At 44.7% G+C, this 17,632-nt stretch overlaps 1 protein-coding gene across 4 annotated transcripts in view; it reads left to right on the top strand.

Moving 5' to 3' along the window:
- The window catches only part of NECAB1 (N-terminal EF-hand calcium binding protein 1), a 771,241-nt gene that overhangs the window by 718,204 nt on the left and 35,405 nt on the right, over positions 1-17,632 (top strand). For 3 of the 4 annotated variants that reach the window (XM_063924081.1, XM_063924080.1, XM_063924082.1), the window contains one exon: positions 2,386-2,498. The exons of the other annotated variant lie outside the window; for it this stretch is intronic. In XM_063924081.1, the coding sequence (XP_063780151.1) occupies positions 2,386-2,498 (113 nt within the window). The remainder of the gene's footprint in view (positions 1-2,385; positions 2,499-17,632) is intronic. 4 annotated transcript variants of the gene reach the window in all.

The following is a 17,632-nucleotide window of genomic DNA, read 5'->3' on the forward strand; positions in this document are numbered from 1 at the left end:
GCGGATTGTCTGCATTACTTGTACATAGTTATTGTTACAAAAAAATCGGGTTATTATTGTTGTGAGCCATCTTTTTTAGAGGCTACTTCATTGTTATCATACTGTTAACTGGGTTCAAATCACAAGTTGTACGGTGTGATTGGTGTGGCTGGTATGAGTCTTACCCGGGATTCAAGATCCTTCCTTATTGTGTACGCTCGTCCGGGCACAGTACCTAACTGAGGCTTGGAGGAGGGTCATAGGGGGAGGAGCCAGTACACACCATGTGATCCTAAAAGCTTGCTTTTGTGCCCTGTCTCCTGCGGAGCCGCTATTCCCCATGGTCCTGACGGAGTCCCCAGCATCCACTACGGACTATGAGAAATAGATTTATCGGTAAGTAAAATCTTATTTTTCTCTATATGGATTTTATTTCATTATGTACTATATTTTAGGATACATATGTTATCTCAGCAGATGGGATATTGGCTGTCAGTATACCGTCTGTGGCATCCCGTCTGCCGGAATCCCTGCAGTGACTCCCCTCGCGGCCTTTCTGCGCTCGCCGCGCATTGGGCCTGGTGGCTCTATTTCCACTCGGTTGGTGGCGTGGACCCACCAACTAATACCCCTTTCACACCGCACAAATAACCCGGTAACGACCCGGTATGTTGCCGATACGGGTATATTTTCGACACGGGTCACTGTATTGTGTGAAAGGGCCCATGGTGATTTCCCGGGTCACCTGACCTAGTAAATAAACCCGGGAATAAAGCAGTGTTATTCCCAGGCTGAATACCGGGTCAGGGGCAGTGTGAACGGGTTGCTGGGTCAATGCGACCCGGGATCCGTTCGCTACATAAGGAGAGGTGGCGTGGAGATGAGCTCATCTCCCAGCGCCACCTCCGCCCCCAATGCCGGCTTCACCCCCTGCCGCAATGGCGACCCGACATATCGCAGGGTTGGGGAGCCAGCTGTTAGGGTCCAACGCCGGGGTCCCACCCGGCAAGGATCCGTTTCCAATTGCCGGGTGTGACCCAGCATTTGCGATGTGAAAGGGGTATGAGTGGGAATACCGGGCGGGTGTCGGGATTCCGGCTGTCGGTAAAATGATGGCTGTCGGTCTCTTGAATGCCGGGATCCCGACAGCCGGTATATTGACTGCATCCCGTATATATATCGGTTGTAGACACTGAAGCGGATTCCAATTACATTTAAGTGATATCTAGACATTAGAAACTGCTTTGCTTTCAGTGGGATTACTAGGTTTCCGAAACCCCAGACATCTAGTTGGTACCTGTAGCCATTTACAGGGTGGTTTTCATGCTCCAGGGTTCATCGTGTCTCAGATGCATTCATCACCTGGTGAATGTGGCATAACTGGCAGACGCAGTAGAATCCATTGATAAAAGAGTAGACCTCGCATACCAGTTCCCATAGTGTAACCAGGGCTGCCAAGAGAAATTCTGGGCCCCAGTACAATAATTTTCTGGGCCCCTCGACCCCCCCCCCTAGAGGGGGTGTGACCACAGCATGCTAGGGCCATGGCCACACCTCTTTGGCAGCATGTCTAGCACATGAGAAGCACCCACTCAGAATAGGATGGCATGCCTCCCAGCCAGGGCAGTAGAAAGCCTGGCTGGGCTCAGATGCTTTTCAGGGGGCATGGCCTAATCACAGGAGGCATGGACCTGGGCCCCAGCGGGGCCCCTCCATCAGACCTGGGCCCAGGTAATTTGTACCCTCCCCCCCTCCCCTCTCTTGGCACCACTGAGTGTAAAGGACCATCAGCACAAAGCAATAGGAAATGCGCCACTAATGATCCAGAGTTCATTCCGAATGCTTATCGTTACTGTCAGCACTTCTTATAATTTAGCAAAACCTATATGAACCACTGACTAAGGAACATTCATCATTCATTATTGAACGCACCTGAGATGGGAAGTGCCACAGGTTGTGAAGATACGCTACAACAGCCCTGGCCAATCTGTGGTTCTCCAGCTGTTGTGAAACTACACCTCCCAGCATGCCCTGTCACAGTTTTTATCGGGGGGCCCGAAAAGAGATGTGAACTTCAGAATAAGTAATACCACTCTCCCTCACTTTATTGCTGAAGCAGGAAAATTATGAATAAAATATTTCTAAAAGTTCTTAGAAGAAATGATGATTAATGTGTTGGCCGTATTGGAGACTTAAATTAAAATCTGTAAGAACATTGCTGATTCTTCATGCACAAAGAATTTCCGGCTCCGAAAATATATATATATATATGTGTCAGCGCGGAGCATGGAATTATCCTCCAATGCTTTTGTCTTCTGTCTGAGCCTGTTCTAACAAACTGTGCATGATTAATGAATCTTTCTTTGTCTGACTGTCACATTATGTCAATCTTTTTGTATTCCTTAGCACATAATGATTGTTCAGCGGCAGTTATCTGTGCTAATAGAGGAGCTAGATGAATTCCGGCTTTCTCTGAAACACTACGTAGAATCTGTTTCGGCACAGACAGGCTGTCTACAGTAAGTACTTTATATGATTGTTATACTTTGTCATTTTTTGGTATAATGAACTACCAGGACTGTATTTTCATACCCCCAGCAGTCCCAATTTTTGAGGGACGAGTTCTGGGTGCAGTTGCTGTTTTGGTGGCGCGGGCTGATAATGAGAGTTTGAGGTGTAAGTAACTGAGAGGGGTCATTTTTGTCCACTTTGTTTGGATTTTGGAAGATATGTAATATGAATGGGCCTAAATCACAAATGGGGATACAACATTACATACAAGGGATCAGCAGTGGGGTACTGTCTCTTGGGCATCTCTCACTGAAAGGGCAGTGGCTCTACATCACTGGCACCATGATTTTGGCACAAAACCTTCCGGGCCTGGATTACAAAATAAATTTGCCATATTTTTTTTTAAAACCACAACTTTTCAGGGTCAGTTAGTCAAAATTGGTTATGTATTTCAACACAGAGCCATAACTAGACTTTTTGGTGCTTTGTGCCAGAACGAGATTCCCCCCCCCCATTTTTCCAAAAGGGACATAATGCATAGGCCTTGTGGGGAAGGGGCTTGACAAAATTAATCGCAGAGAAAGCCCATGCTATGATGCCCCTTCCCACATTTTGTTGTATATATGTACTGCTGTAACCAGGATTCAAACCTATAACCTATTGAATTCCGGTCTAACACTCTGCTCATTCATCTATTTGATCCTGCAGAAAACCTATGAGATTTCTAACAATATGAAGCGACTTGTAAGCGACTTGTAGAAAAAATAATCAGCATTGCAATTTAGCAGATCTATGTAGTGGGCAGCCACACATCACAGACACGTGGACACCCCCTTAGGTTAGAGGAGAGGAGATTCCGCACACAGAGGCGAAAAGTTTTTTCACAGTAAGAACAATACGAACTTGAAATTCCTTACCTGAGAGAGTAGTAATGACAGACTCGGTCAATACTTTTAAGAATGGGCTAGATAAATTCCTAATGGATAAGGATCTACAGGGTTACAGTGCTTAGATCAGGCACTATAGTTATAAGAAAATTAGAGAGAAAAAAACAACACAACGGCCGACTTTATCAACAGATAAAATTAGTCCTGAAAATAATACAGCATAGGAGAACACAAACAGGATGAACTCGGTTGACAAATTGTCTTTTTTTCATACGTCCTAGAGGATGCTGGGGTCCACTTCAGTACCATGGGGGGTATAGATGGTTCCGCAGGAGCCATGGGCACTTTAAGACTTTTCAAGGGTGTGAACTGGCTCCACCCTCTATGTCCCTCCTCCAGACCTCAGTTTTAGAAATGTGCCCAGGCAAACTTGATGCACTCCAGAGGAGCTCTACTGAGTTTCTCTGAAAAGACTTATGTTAGGTTTTTTATTTTCAGGGAGAACTGCTGGCAACAGTCTCCCTGCTTCGTGGGACTGAGGGGGCAGAAGTAGGAACCAACTTCCTAAAGATTTTCATGGCTCTGCTTCTGGCTGACAGGACACCATTAGCTCCTGAAGGGAACTGAACGCTAGCCGTGCCTAGATGCTCACTCCCACAGCACGCGTCACCCCCCTCACAGAGCCAGAAGTCAGAAGACAGGTGAGTGTTAGAAGATAGATCTTCAATCAAGAAAGTGCCGGCTAAAGGTACCGCGCGGCTGGCGGGAGCGCAGCGCGCCATGTTGCCCACACATACACAGGCACTGCAGGGTGCAGGGCGCGGGGGGGGGCACCCTGGGCAGCATGAAACCTATGGAAACTGGCATAAATAAGGGGCATAAGTTGCTGAGGCACAGTCCTACCCCCGCCAGTATAATAAATTACCTCATAACAGCTGAGGAGAAACACACCATTGAAGAGTGGAGCTGCCTCCTCAGTCAGCCAGCACACTGCTCATCGCCATTTTCTCTCTCTCCTCAGGCTGCTGAGACAACGCTGGTCCTCCTCCACTACTGAACAAGTATCAGGGTGCAAAACAGGGGGGCCACAGTGAATTTGGTGCTATATAATTGTGTGATTAACATTATAAAAGCGCTACATGTCAGTGGGCATTTTGTGTTCACAGACATTGTGTTACTAGCGCTGGGTTGTGAACTGGCAAATCCTATCTGTGTCCCTCTGACAGATTTTACTGTGGGTCTGTCCCCTATAAGTCCCGGAGTGTCTGTGGTGTGGTTCTGCACGTGTGTGACATGCCTGTGGCAGGGAACTCTGTGGAGACATGTTAGGAACACAGAGGTGTAATATGACACCAAGAGCCTGACTGGGTGAAAGGTTATATGATAGTGTGAATCATATCAGTAAGAGGTTGGACTGAATCTCATATAGAAAATGAAAATAATCTGTGGAAGATGTGATTTTTAATAGTTCTGCCTTTCATCCACAGGGACCTTTCTGGGTCACATACAAATTTGCACAAGTAGTACAAACTGATACCGACACGGACTCTGATTCCTGTGTCGACACTAGTGATTCCAGGGGAATAGGTCCTAAGTTAGCAAAAAAGCATTCAAAACATGTTTTAGCTATAAACTAGGTGTTAGAAGTTACGAAGCCCCCTCTTTTACCACAAGGTGAGGGTTTACTTTAGTAAAGAAGTAATGTAATTTTCCCTCCACCTCAGGCAGCTTACCTTTTTCCAAAAAAGGTGGGAGTCACCCCGCATTTTAGACAGGGCCCTGTCATAAAAGAGAAGAGGTGTTTCTCCCTGCGCCTGGTATGGCTTCACTTAAGGAGCCGACAGACCGCAAGTGAGTGAGGTGATCTATTGATGTGGCCAATGGGACACTACTCAGGCCTACCATTGTCCGTGAGTGGGTGAGTACTGCTATTGAAAAGTGGTCAGAAAACTTTTCATTAGACATTGACACAATAGATACTCCTAACGTTAGGTCATATCAAAGACGCTGCTGCATACGTACTAGAAACCATGAAATATATTGGTTTCTTGGAATCAAGAATCGCTACCATGGCAGTATCGGCTCGGAGGGCGTTGTGGATTCGCCAGTGGAATGCTGATGCAGATTCCAAAAGAAATATGGAGGCTCTCCCGTATAAAGGTGAGGCCTTGTTTGGTGATGGGCCGGATGCGTTAGTCTCGGCGGCTACCGCAGGTAAGTCGACATTCTTGCCTTATGCTCCTACACCGGCGAAAAAGACACATCACTCTCACATACAGTCCTTTCGGCCCAACAAATACAAAAAGGCCAAAGGTTCCCCCTTTTTTGCAGGTTGGGAAAGGGGAAAAGGAAAGAAATCCGCAGCGTCTCCCGGATCGCAGGAGCAGAAGTCCACCCCTGCTTCTGCCAAATCTGCAGCATAATGCTGGGGCTCCCTTGCGGGAGTCCGCACAGGTGGGAGCACGTCTGAAACTTTTTAGCCAAATCTGGATTCAATCTGGCCTGGACCAATGGGTCTTACAAATAGTGTCCAATGGGTACAAACTAGAGTTTCAAGACGTCCCCCCATGCCGATTTTTCAAATCGACCTTGCCAGCTTCTCTTCTGGGAAGAGAGGCAGTAACAACGGCAATTCAAAAATGATGTCAGGATCAGGTCATTGTCCTGGTACCCTTGGCACAGTAAAGAGAAGGTTTTGCCCAGGTGCACAGTTACTTGCTATTTTTTGCTTTACTCCCAACAGGAAATCAGGCCCATGGTCAGAGACAGGCCAAATGTCAGGGGGTTTATTATCATAAAACAGGTGTGAGTTCAGGGGCACAAATTGCCAAGGAAATGAGACACCAAAGCAATGATTCAGACTAGCACACAATAACCAAAATAACATGTTGCTAATACCTATATAATATTTATATAAGCCACCTGCCTTCATTGACCAGCTTTGACCCAGTGGATTGGCAGGTGAAAGATTACTTATGGTCAGATGTACTCAGTCTTGGAGAGAGAGAAAGTGGAGAGAGGTAAAGTACAAACCAATCTGCTCCTAAACGCCATTTTTTAAACACAGACTGTAACATAGCAGTTAGGATCGGATTGGCTGATACTTTATCTCGCACCACCTTAACCTTTCAAAGGCTTAGTACATCTCCCCCTTAGTGACAAAATCCAGAGAGATATGAATCTGGAACAGGAATAGAAACCTGTGGGTGCTTCATTAGGATTTATATTTTGGGCAGAAATAGGACAAGCTGAGAACAAATCATCCTAAATCTGCAACACCACTAATGTTTGTTAATCAATTCCTGAGACCTTCCTTATGCCAGGATAAAATCTTGGGATGGAGGCCATGGCAACAAATGTTTCCCCAGGAGGAATTTAAGGTATAGGTGTAGCCTAAATACAGTAAGGATATGATTGTTCTTGTGGATCTTCTTAGTCCAAAAGATCAAATGATTAATAAAGAGGGTCAAAGGTCAAATAAAACCAAGAAATGTTCCCATTGGCATAATGAGGATTCAACCTCAGTGCAAGCTGAAGATTCTGGTATCCTACATTGACAATGACCTTTCCAGAAGATGTTTCCATTCCTCCATGTCTAGGTCCTGATTCTGAGTGGATGCAGTCGATACTGCACACAGTTCAGCGTCTTTTCTTTCTTCTGTGCATGCAAATAAGTCGCACAGCGTATACGTCCAGAGTCGGTGTGCACAGAGATGCAGCTGTAATTGAGATGCACAGTCTCAGTAATGTCTTTATACAATATTGGACGTTCCTGGGCAGTGACTAGGAGGTAACAGGGAGGTATCTACTGTATGTGGATATTGCGGAGATGGTATGGGAGTGTCGCAGGCTTGTTGCTGAAGTGTTTGTGAGCTCAGACACATAATCGTGCACATCGTGGCCAATGTTGAAAGGCTACTGTGAGATTGCGGAGTCCGCAATCCATATTCTTAGTGGCTTTCACATGTCTCCTTTATTATAGCTGACATAGTATACCCCATGCAGGGGAAGTTTAGAAAGCACTGACCACAAATAAGATCAAAGGGTCCCAAGGTCAAAGGAAGAGGTATTCATTTTTTATTGTTATTTTTTTCAACACCTTTGTAGATGATGCTGTGTCTCAGGAAAGTCCAGGCCTGGAATACTTATTTGTATCTTCATAAAGAAGGTTGCAACCCTGATGGAGTGGATTTGCAGAGGAATCTGACTAGATTGCTTAGAATATCGGCAGGATCGCTCCGTGTGTAGCCCCCTCGGCGATAGCGATGCGCGGCCCCGCACATCGCTATCGCCGCTGCTAGATTGGCCTGCATGCAGGCCAATCTAGCGGGTCGCTCACTTCACCCGCTGGGTGAAGTGAGCGGCCCCCCCGTCTCCCCCCGCACGCTCAGCACAGATCGCGCTGTGCTGAGCGGCAGGAGAGATGTGTGCTGAGCGGTTCGCTCAGCACGCATCTCTCCTTGATCGGCCCGTGAGTACTGGGCTTAAAAGTTCTACTTAATGTTTTCTGATATTGAGTTTTGGGTACAGAAAGGGGTCTCTAAGAGGGGTAGTACCAGAGACTGAATCTATGGCACAATGAAATTGATGGTGTTGTGGCAATGTTTAGCCTTTCATTTATAGGAGACATCTGTAAATTTCAAACGTTCTGAACTAAGAGAGGATTACAGAGCCAAAAAGAGGAATCCCAAGAGGGGAATTGCTTGTACTTCCAAATGAAGCTACTGTTGGGACCATGGTAACCATAGAAGAACTAATGTACGTTTTCTCTGGGATTCATGGGTGGGTCCCAGTGGTAGGAAGGAACAAATTGGTATTTGAGTGTTTCAGTTCTTTTCTGATATTTATAAATAAATATTAGCCACAGCATAAACCTTTTAGTACTAGAAAGTTCACATTGGTGTGATAGGTATAAGCATACTTGCCTACCTGACCCTCTCCATGAGGGAGAAAATGCTCTGTTCCTGGACTTTCCTGGTAATGTATGATTGCCATCACCTGTGATGAAACACCTTTCTTATCAATTACCTAGCTCACCACAGGTGATGGCAATCATACATTACCAGGAAAGTCCAGGAACAGAGCATTTTCTCCCTCATGGAGAGGGTCAGGTAGGCAAGTATGGGTATAAGGCTGCAGAAAGCCAAAGGCCAATACAGTTCACAGAGATGTTGTTCAGAGTCAAAGAGTCAGGAGCTAAAAAGGCTGTCATACATGCTGAGGTCATACATAGAGACATAATCAATCGGCAGGCCTCCAGGCCTGAAGGAAAACTGATATATTTACAAATATACTGACAATGTTTGCTGACAGAAAGCTGGTTTGTATAGGCCTGACATGTGGGTAGTAGGCATCTCATAGGTCATGACTGAACTCCTGATATAACTGGTATAAGAAATCATGCGTCAGGAAAGAGGTTTATGACGAATCCACAACCCCTGTGGGCCAACAGCAAGGCCATCAGGGCATAAGAGACTAATCTGGTTAATATGTGATCAGGAGTGCAGGAAAGGCATAACCACACACTATTATGGTGTTCAACTGTTGCAGAGGGTCACTGATGGAGAACCATGACAATCTTACACTGGGCTCACCCAGGGGAACCTTCTTATCAAAGAAAGGTAGTGGGAGAAGGGTACAATCACAATAATTGTAATGGGGGTAATTCAGACCTGATTGCTCGCTAGTGGTTTTTTTTTGCAGTCCAGCGTTCGCATAGTCGCTGCCCACCGGGGGGTTGTATTTCAGATGTGCAAGTGTGCGATCGCATGTACAGCTGACCGGTACAAAAAAACTTTGTGCAGTTTCTGAGTTGCCCTGAACTTACTCAGCCGCTGCGATCACTTCAACCTGTCCAGGACCAGAATTGACGTCAGACACCCGCCCTGCAAACGCTTGGACACGCCTGCGTTTTTCCAAGCACTCCCTGAAAACGGTCAGTTGACACCCACAAACGCTTTCTTCCTGTCGATCTCCTTGCGATCGGCTGTGCGAATGGATTCTTTGTAAAACCCATCGCACAGCAACGATCCGCTTTATACCCGTGCGACGCGCCTGCGCATTGCAGTGCATATGCATGCACAGTTCTGACCTGATCGTAGAGCTGCAAAAAATGCTAGCGAGCGATTAGGTCTGAATTACCCCCATTGTTAAAAGAACCTGTGAGCCAGGTTTTACAAACGAGATTAATGAGGATTATTTCAGAGGTCTACAATCCAATAAAAGACAGCCTCATTTCAGCTGCATAAAGATCATTCTAGTGACATACATACAATACACACTGCATCTCAGTTACTGGTATAGAGCACTTTCTTAGTGACTTGTATACAATGCAGAGATCATTCTAGTGACGCACATACCATACACACTGCATCTCAGTTACTTGTATAGAGCACTTTCTTAGTGACTTTGTATACAATGCAGAGATCATTCTAGTGACATACATACAATACATACTGCTTCTCAGTTACTGGTATAGAGCACTTTCTTATTGACTTGTATACAATGCAGAGATCATTCTAGTGACATACATACAATACACACTGCATCTCAGTTACTGGTATAGAGCACTTTCTTAGTGACTTGTATACAATGCAGAGATCATTCTAGTGACATACATACAATACATACTGCTTCTCAGTTACTGGTATAGAGCACTTTCTTATTGACTTGTATACAATACAGAGATCATTCTAGTGACATACATACAATACACACTGCATCTCAGTTACTGGTATAGAGCACTTTCTTAGTGACTTTGTATACAATGCAGAGATCATTCTAGTGACATACATGCAATACACACTGCATCTCAGTTATTGGTATAGAGCACTTTCTTAGTGACTTTGTATACAATGCAGAGATCATTCTAGTGACATACATACAATACATACTGCTTCTCAGTTACTGGTATAGAGCACTTTCTATCATTCTAGTGACATACATACAATACACACTGCATCTCAGTTACTGGTATAGAGCATTTTCCTGGTGACTTTGTATACAATGCAGAGATCATTCTAGTGACATACATACAATACATACTGCTTCTCAGTTACTGGTATAGAGCACTTTCTTAGTGACTTTGTATACAATGCAGAGATCATTCTAGTGACATACATAAAATATACACTGCATCTCAGTTGCTGGTATAGAGCACGTTCTTAGTGACTTGTATACAATACAGAAAGCATTCTAGTGACATACATACAATACGAACTGCATCTCAGTCACTGGTATAGAGCACTTTCTTATTGACTTGTATACAATACAGAGATCATTCTAGTGACATACATACAATACACACTGCATCTCAGTTACCTGTATAGAGCACTTTCTTAGTGACTTGTATACAATGCAGAGATCATTCTAATGACATACATGCAATACACACTGCATCTCAGTCACTGGTGTAGAGCACTTTCTTATTGACTTGTATACAATGCAGAGATCATTCTAGTGACATACATACATACAATACACTGCATCTCAGTCACTGGTATAGAGCACTTTCTTATTGACTTGTATACAATACAGAGATCATTCTAGTGACATACATACAATACGTACTGCATCTCAGTCACCGGTATAGAGCACTTTCTTATTGACTTTTATTAAATACAGAGATCATTCTAGTGACATACATACAATACACACTGCATCTCAGTTACTGGTATAGAGCACTTTCTTAGTGACTTTGTATACAATGCAGAGATCATTCTAGTGACATACATACAATACATACTGCTTCTCAGTTACTGGTATAGAGCACTTTCTTATTGACTTGTATACAATACAGAGATCATTCTAGTGACATACATACAATACACACTGCATCTCAGTTACTGGTATAGAGCACTTTCTTAGTGACTTTGTATACAATGCAGAGATCATTCTAGTGACATACATACAATACATACTGCTTCTCAGTTACTGGTATAGAGCACTTTCTTATTGACTTGTATACAATGCAGAGATCATTCTAGTGACATACATACAATACACACTGCATCTCAGTTACTGGTATAGAGCACTTTCTTAGTGACTTGTATACAATGCAGAGATCATTCTAGTGACATACATACAATACATACTGCTTCTCAGTTACTGGTATAGAGCACTTTCTTATTGACTTGTATACAATGCAGAGATCATTCTAGTGACATACATACAATACACACTGCATCTCAGTTACTGGTATAGAGCACTTTCTTAGTGACTTGTATACAATGCAGAGATCATTCTAGTGACATACATACAATACATACTGCTTCTCAGTTACTGGTATAGAGCACTTTCTTATTGACTTGTATACAATACAGAGATCATTCTAGTGACATACATACAATACACACTGCATCTCAGTTACTGGTATAGAGCACTTTCTTAGTGACTTTGTATACAATGCAGAGATCATTCTAGTGACATACATACAATACATACTGCTTCTCAGTTACTGGTATAGAGCACTTTCTTATTGACTTGTATACAATACAGAGATCATTCTAGTGACATACATACAATACACACTGCATCTCAGTTACTGGTATAGAGCATTTTCCTGGTGACTTTGTATACAATGCAGAGATCATTCTAGTGACATACATACAATACATACTGCTTCTCAGTTACTGGTATAGAGCACTTTCTTAGTGACTTTGTATACAATGCAGAGATCATTCTAGTGACATACATAAAATATACACTGCATCTCAGTTGCTGGTATAGAGCACGTTCTTAGTGACTTGTATACAATACAGAAAGCATTCTAGTGACATACATACAATACGAACTGCATCTCAGTCACTGGTATAGAGCACTTTCTTATTGACTTGTATACAATACAGAGATCATTCTAGTGACATACATACAATACACACTGCATCTCAGTTACCTGTATAGAGCACTTTCTTAGTGACTTGTATACAATGCAGAGATCATTCTAATGACATACATGCAATACACACTGCATCTCAGTCACTGGTGTAGAGCACTTTCTTATTGACTTGTATACAATGCAGAGATCATTCTAGTGACATACATACATACAATACACTGCATCTCAGTCACTGGTATAGAGCACTTTCTTATTGACTTGTATACAATACAGAGATCATTCTAGTGACATACATACAATACGTACTGCATCTCAGTCACCGGTATAGAGCACTTTCTTATTGACTTTTATTAAATACAGAGATCATTCTAGTGACATACATACAATACACACTGCATCTCAGTTACTGGTATAGAGCACTTTCTTAGTGACTTTGTATACAATGCAGAGATCATTCTAGTGACATACATACAATACATACTGCTTCTCAGTTACTGGTATAGAGCACTTTCTTATTGACTTGTATACAATACAGAGATCATTCTAGTGACATACATACAATACACACTGCATCTCAGTTACTGGTATAGAGCACTTTCTTAGTGACTTTGTATACAATGCAGAGATCATTCTAGTGACATACATACAATACATACTGCTTCTCAGTTACTGGTATAGAGCACTTTCTTAGTGACTTTGTATACAATGCAGAGATCATTCTAGTGACATACATAAAATATACACTGCATCTCAGTTACTGGTATAGAGCACGTTCTTAGTGACTTGTATACAATACAGAAAGCATTCTAGTGACATACATACAATACGAACTGCATCTCAGTCACCGGTAAAGAGCACTTTCTTATTGACTTGTATACAATACAGAGATCATTCTAGTGACATACATACAATACGAACTGCATCTCAGTCACCGGTAAAGAGCACTTTCTTATTGACTTGTATACAATACAGAGATCATTCTAGTGACATACATACAATACACACTGCATCTCAGTTACCTGTATAGAGCACTTTCTTAGTGACTTGTATACAATGCAGAGATCATTCTAATGACATACATGCAATACACACTGCATCTCAGTCACTGGTATAGAGCACTTTCTTATTGACTTGTATACAATACAGAGATCATTCTAGTGACATACATACAATACACTGCATCTCAGTCACCGGTATAGAGCACTTTCTTATTGACTTGTATGCAATACAGAGATCATTCTAGTGACATGTGTACAATACACACTGCTCAGTTACTGGTATAGAGCACCTTCTTAGTGACTTGTATACAAAGAGCATTCTAGTGACCACTATGCAAATGCAGGGCTTGCCAGTAACATATTATACAATGCTATACGGACACTATTCTGGAGTTTTGCTATATAATCATGACCAAGGGAGTAGCTACCATAGGTGCAGGCAGTGCAGCTGCTATTGTGCCCAGAGCTGAGACGGGTCCAGCTTGCCTGTCAAAGTTACGTGTTAAATACATTTTTCACAATTATTAGATACATAAGGGCCCTTACTACTTTTGCCTTGGGGTCTACAATATATCTAGTTATGCCCCTTTCCCTGATCATTGTAATACAATATAAGAAAAAGGATGCAGGTGCACCATACACCATTAAAATTATAACAACCGTAATAATCGAGTTTCTTGGCATATATTGGCCAGTATATGAGCCTGCCCACCTACTTCACGGTGACCTCGTCGGACAGGTCCCTAATGTGGTATACATCCTACCATCAGGCTACCTCCCGCTTGCTTGCACCTCATGTCAACGTAGTGCCGCCCCTTCCCACTAGATAGTTAGTTCCTCAGAGTAGGGCCCTCTTTCCTCCTGTCGTTAAATCCCTCTTCTCGACACATTTCACTCACTGCTCTCTCCTACTCAGCGACCATCTTTATCCGCATTTTCTTTTGCTGATAAAGGCTAATCTCTATCTATGGCCGCCAGCCCCTAGCAGTACGCGGATTACTCCCTTGATACTTACATCTAAGATGTCTTATGTATTGAGAATTGTGGTGCTCTTTGTTACCTTTACTCTATTTCTCTGACGTCCTAAGTGGATGCTGGGGACTCCGTCAGGACCATGGGGATTAGCGGCTCCGCAGGAGACAGGGCACAAAACTAAAGCTTTAGGATCAGGTGGTGTGTACTGGCTCCTCCCCCTATGACCCTCCTCCAAGCCTCAGTTAGGTTTTTGTGCCCGTCCGAGCAGGGTGCAATCTAGGTGGCTCTCTTAAGGAGCTGCTTAGAAAAAGTTTTTAGGTTTCTTATTTTCAGTGAGTCCTGCTGGCAACAGGCTCACTGCATCGAGGGACTTAGGGGAGAGAAGTTCAACTCACCTGCGTGCAGGATGGATTGGCTTCTTAGGCTACTGGACACCATTAGCTCCAGAGGGAGTCGGAACACAGGTCTCACCCTGGGGTTCGTCCCGGAGCCGCGCCGCCGACCCCCCTTGCAGATGCTGAAGATTGAAGGTCCAGAAACCGGCGGCAGAAGGCTTTTCAGTCTTCATGAAGGTAGCGCACAGCACTGCAGCTGTGCGCCATTGTTGTCACACACTTCACACCAACGGTCACGGAGGGTGCAGGGCGTTGCTGGGGGCGCCCTGGGCAGCAATGTATAATACCTTATTCTGGCTAAAAATACATCACATATAGCCCCTGGAGGCTATATGGATGTATTTAACCCCTGCCAGGTCTCAGAAAAACGGGAGAAGAAGCCCGCCGAAAAGGGGGCGGGGCCTATTCTCCTCAGCACACAGCGCCATTTTCCCTCACAGAAAGGCTGGTGGGAAGGCTCCCAGGCTCTCCCCTGCACTGCACTACAGAAACAGGGTTAAAACAGAGAGGGGGGGCACTTATTTGGCGATATGTATATATATTTCTCTAACGTCCTAGTGGATGCTGGGGACTCCGTCAGGACCATGGGGATAGCGGCTCCGCAGGAGACAGGGCACAAAAGCAAGCTTTTAGGATCACATGGTGTGTACTGGCTCCTCCCCCCATGACCCTCCTCCAAGCCTCAGTTAGGTTTTTGTGCCCGTCCGAGCAGGGTGCAATCTAGGTGGCTCTCCTAAAGAGCTGCTTAGAAAAAGTTTTTAGGTTTATTATTTTCAGTGAGTCCTGCTGGCAACAGGCTCACTGCATCGAGGGACTTAGGGGAGAGATTTTCAACTCACCTGCGTGCAGGATGGATTGGAGTCTTAGGCTACTGGACATAGCTTCAGAGGGAGTCGGAACACAGGTCACCCTGGGGTTCGTCCCGGAGCCGCGCCGCCGATCCCCCTTACAGATGCTGAAGATCGAGGGTCCGGAAACAGGCGGCAGAAGGCTCTTCAGCCTTCATGAAGGTAGCGCACAGCACTGCAGCTGTGCGCCATTGTTGCTACACACTTCACACTGAACGGTCACGGAGGGTGCAGGGCGCTGCTGGGGGCGCCCTGGGCAGCAATATTTAATACCTTTGATGGCAAAGAATACATCACATATAGCCATTGAGGCTATATGTATGTATTTAACCCAGGCCAGATATCTCAAAACCCGGGAGAAAAGCCCGCCGGATAGGGGGCGGGGCTTATTCTCCTCAGCACACAGCGCCATTTTCCTGCTCAGCTCCGCTGTGAGGAAGGCTCCCAGGACTCTCCCCTGCACTGCACTACAGAAACAGGGTAACAAAGAGAAGGGGGGCATATTTTGGCGATATTTATATATTTAAAGCGCATATAACAAAAACAACACCTTTTAGGGTTGTTTATATACATTTTATAGCGCTTTTGGTGTGTGCTGGCAAACTCTCCCTCTGTCTCCCCAAAGGGCTAGTGGGGTCCTGTCTTCGATAAGAGCATTCCCTGTGTGTCTGCTGTGTGTCGGTACGTGTGTGTCGACATGTATGAGGACGATGTTGGTGTGGAGGCGGAGCAATTGCCGGTAATGGTGATGTCACCCCCTAGGGAGTCGACACCGGAATGGATGGCTTTAATTATGGAATTACGTGATAATGTTAGTACATTACAAAAGTCAGTTGACGAAATGAGACGGCCGGAAAACCAGTTAGTACCTGCTCAGGCGTCTCAGACACCGTCAGGGGCTGTAAAACGTCCCTTACCTCAGTCAGTCGACACAGGTACCGACACAGATGAATCTAGTGTCGACGGTGAAGAAACAAACGTATTTTCCAATAGGGCCACACGTTATATGATCACGGCAATGAAGGAGGCTTTGCAGATCTCTGATACTGCAGGTACCTCAAAAAGGGGTATTATGTGGGGGGTGAAAAAACTACCTGTAGCTTTTCCAGAATCAGAGGAATTGAATGACGTGTGTGATGAAGCGTGGGTTAACCCAGATAGAAAACTGCTAATTTCTAAGAAGTTATTGGCATTATACCCTTTCCCACCAGAGGTTAGGGCGCGCTGGGAAACACCCCCTAGGGTGGATAAAGCGCTCACACGTTTATCAAAACAAGTGGCGTTGCCGTCTCCAGATACGGCCGCCCTCAAGGATCCAGCAGATAGGAGGCTGGAAACTACCCTGAAGAGTATATACACGCATACTGGTGTTATACTCCGACCAGCAATAGCCTCAGCCTGGATGTGCAGTGCTGGGGTAGTGTGGTTGGATTCCCTGACTGAAAATATTGATACCCTGGATAGGGACAGTATTTTATTGACTCTAGAGCAATTAAAGGATGCGTTTCTTTATATGCGAGATGCTCAGAGGGATGTTTGCACTCTGGCATCGAGAGTAAGTGCGATGTCCATATCTGCCAGAAGAAGTTTATGGACGCGACAGTGGTCAGGTGATGCGGATTCCAAAAGGCATATGGAAGTATTGCCATATAAAGGAGAGGAATTATTTGGGGTTGGTCTATCGGATCTGGTGGCCATGGCAACTGCCGGCAAATCCACTTTTTTACCTCAGACCCCCTCCCAACAGAAAAAGACACCGTCTTTTCAGCCGCAGTCCTTTCGCTCCTATAAAAACAAGCGGGCAAAAGGACAGTCTTATCTGCCACGAGGCAGAGGAAAGGGTAAGAGAGGGCAGCAAGCAGCCCCTGCCCAGGACCAGAAGCCCGCCCCGGGTTCTACAAAGCCATCAGCATGACGCTGGGGCTTTACAAGCGGACTCAGGAGCGGTGGGGGGTCGACTAAAGATTTTCAGCAATCAGTGGGCTCGCTCACAGGTGGACCCGTGGATCCTGCAGATAGTATCTCAGGGTTACATGTTGGAATTCGAAAGATCTCCCCCTCGCCGTTTCCTAAAGTCTGCTTTACCAACGTCTCCCTCAGAAAGGGCGACGGTATTGGAAGCCATTCACAAGCTGTATTCTCAGCAGGTGATAGTCAAGGTACCCCTCCTACAACAGGGAAAGGGGTATTATTCCACACTATT

This window comes from Pseudophryne corroboree, chromosome 5 (genome assembly GCF_028390025.1).
Source record: "Pseudophryne corroboree isolate aPseCor3 chromosome 5, aPseCor3.hap2, whole genome shotgun sequence".
Lineage (NCBI taxonomy): Eukaryota > Metazoa > Chordata > Amphibia > Anura > Myobatrachidae > Pseudophryne > Pseudophryne corroboree.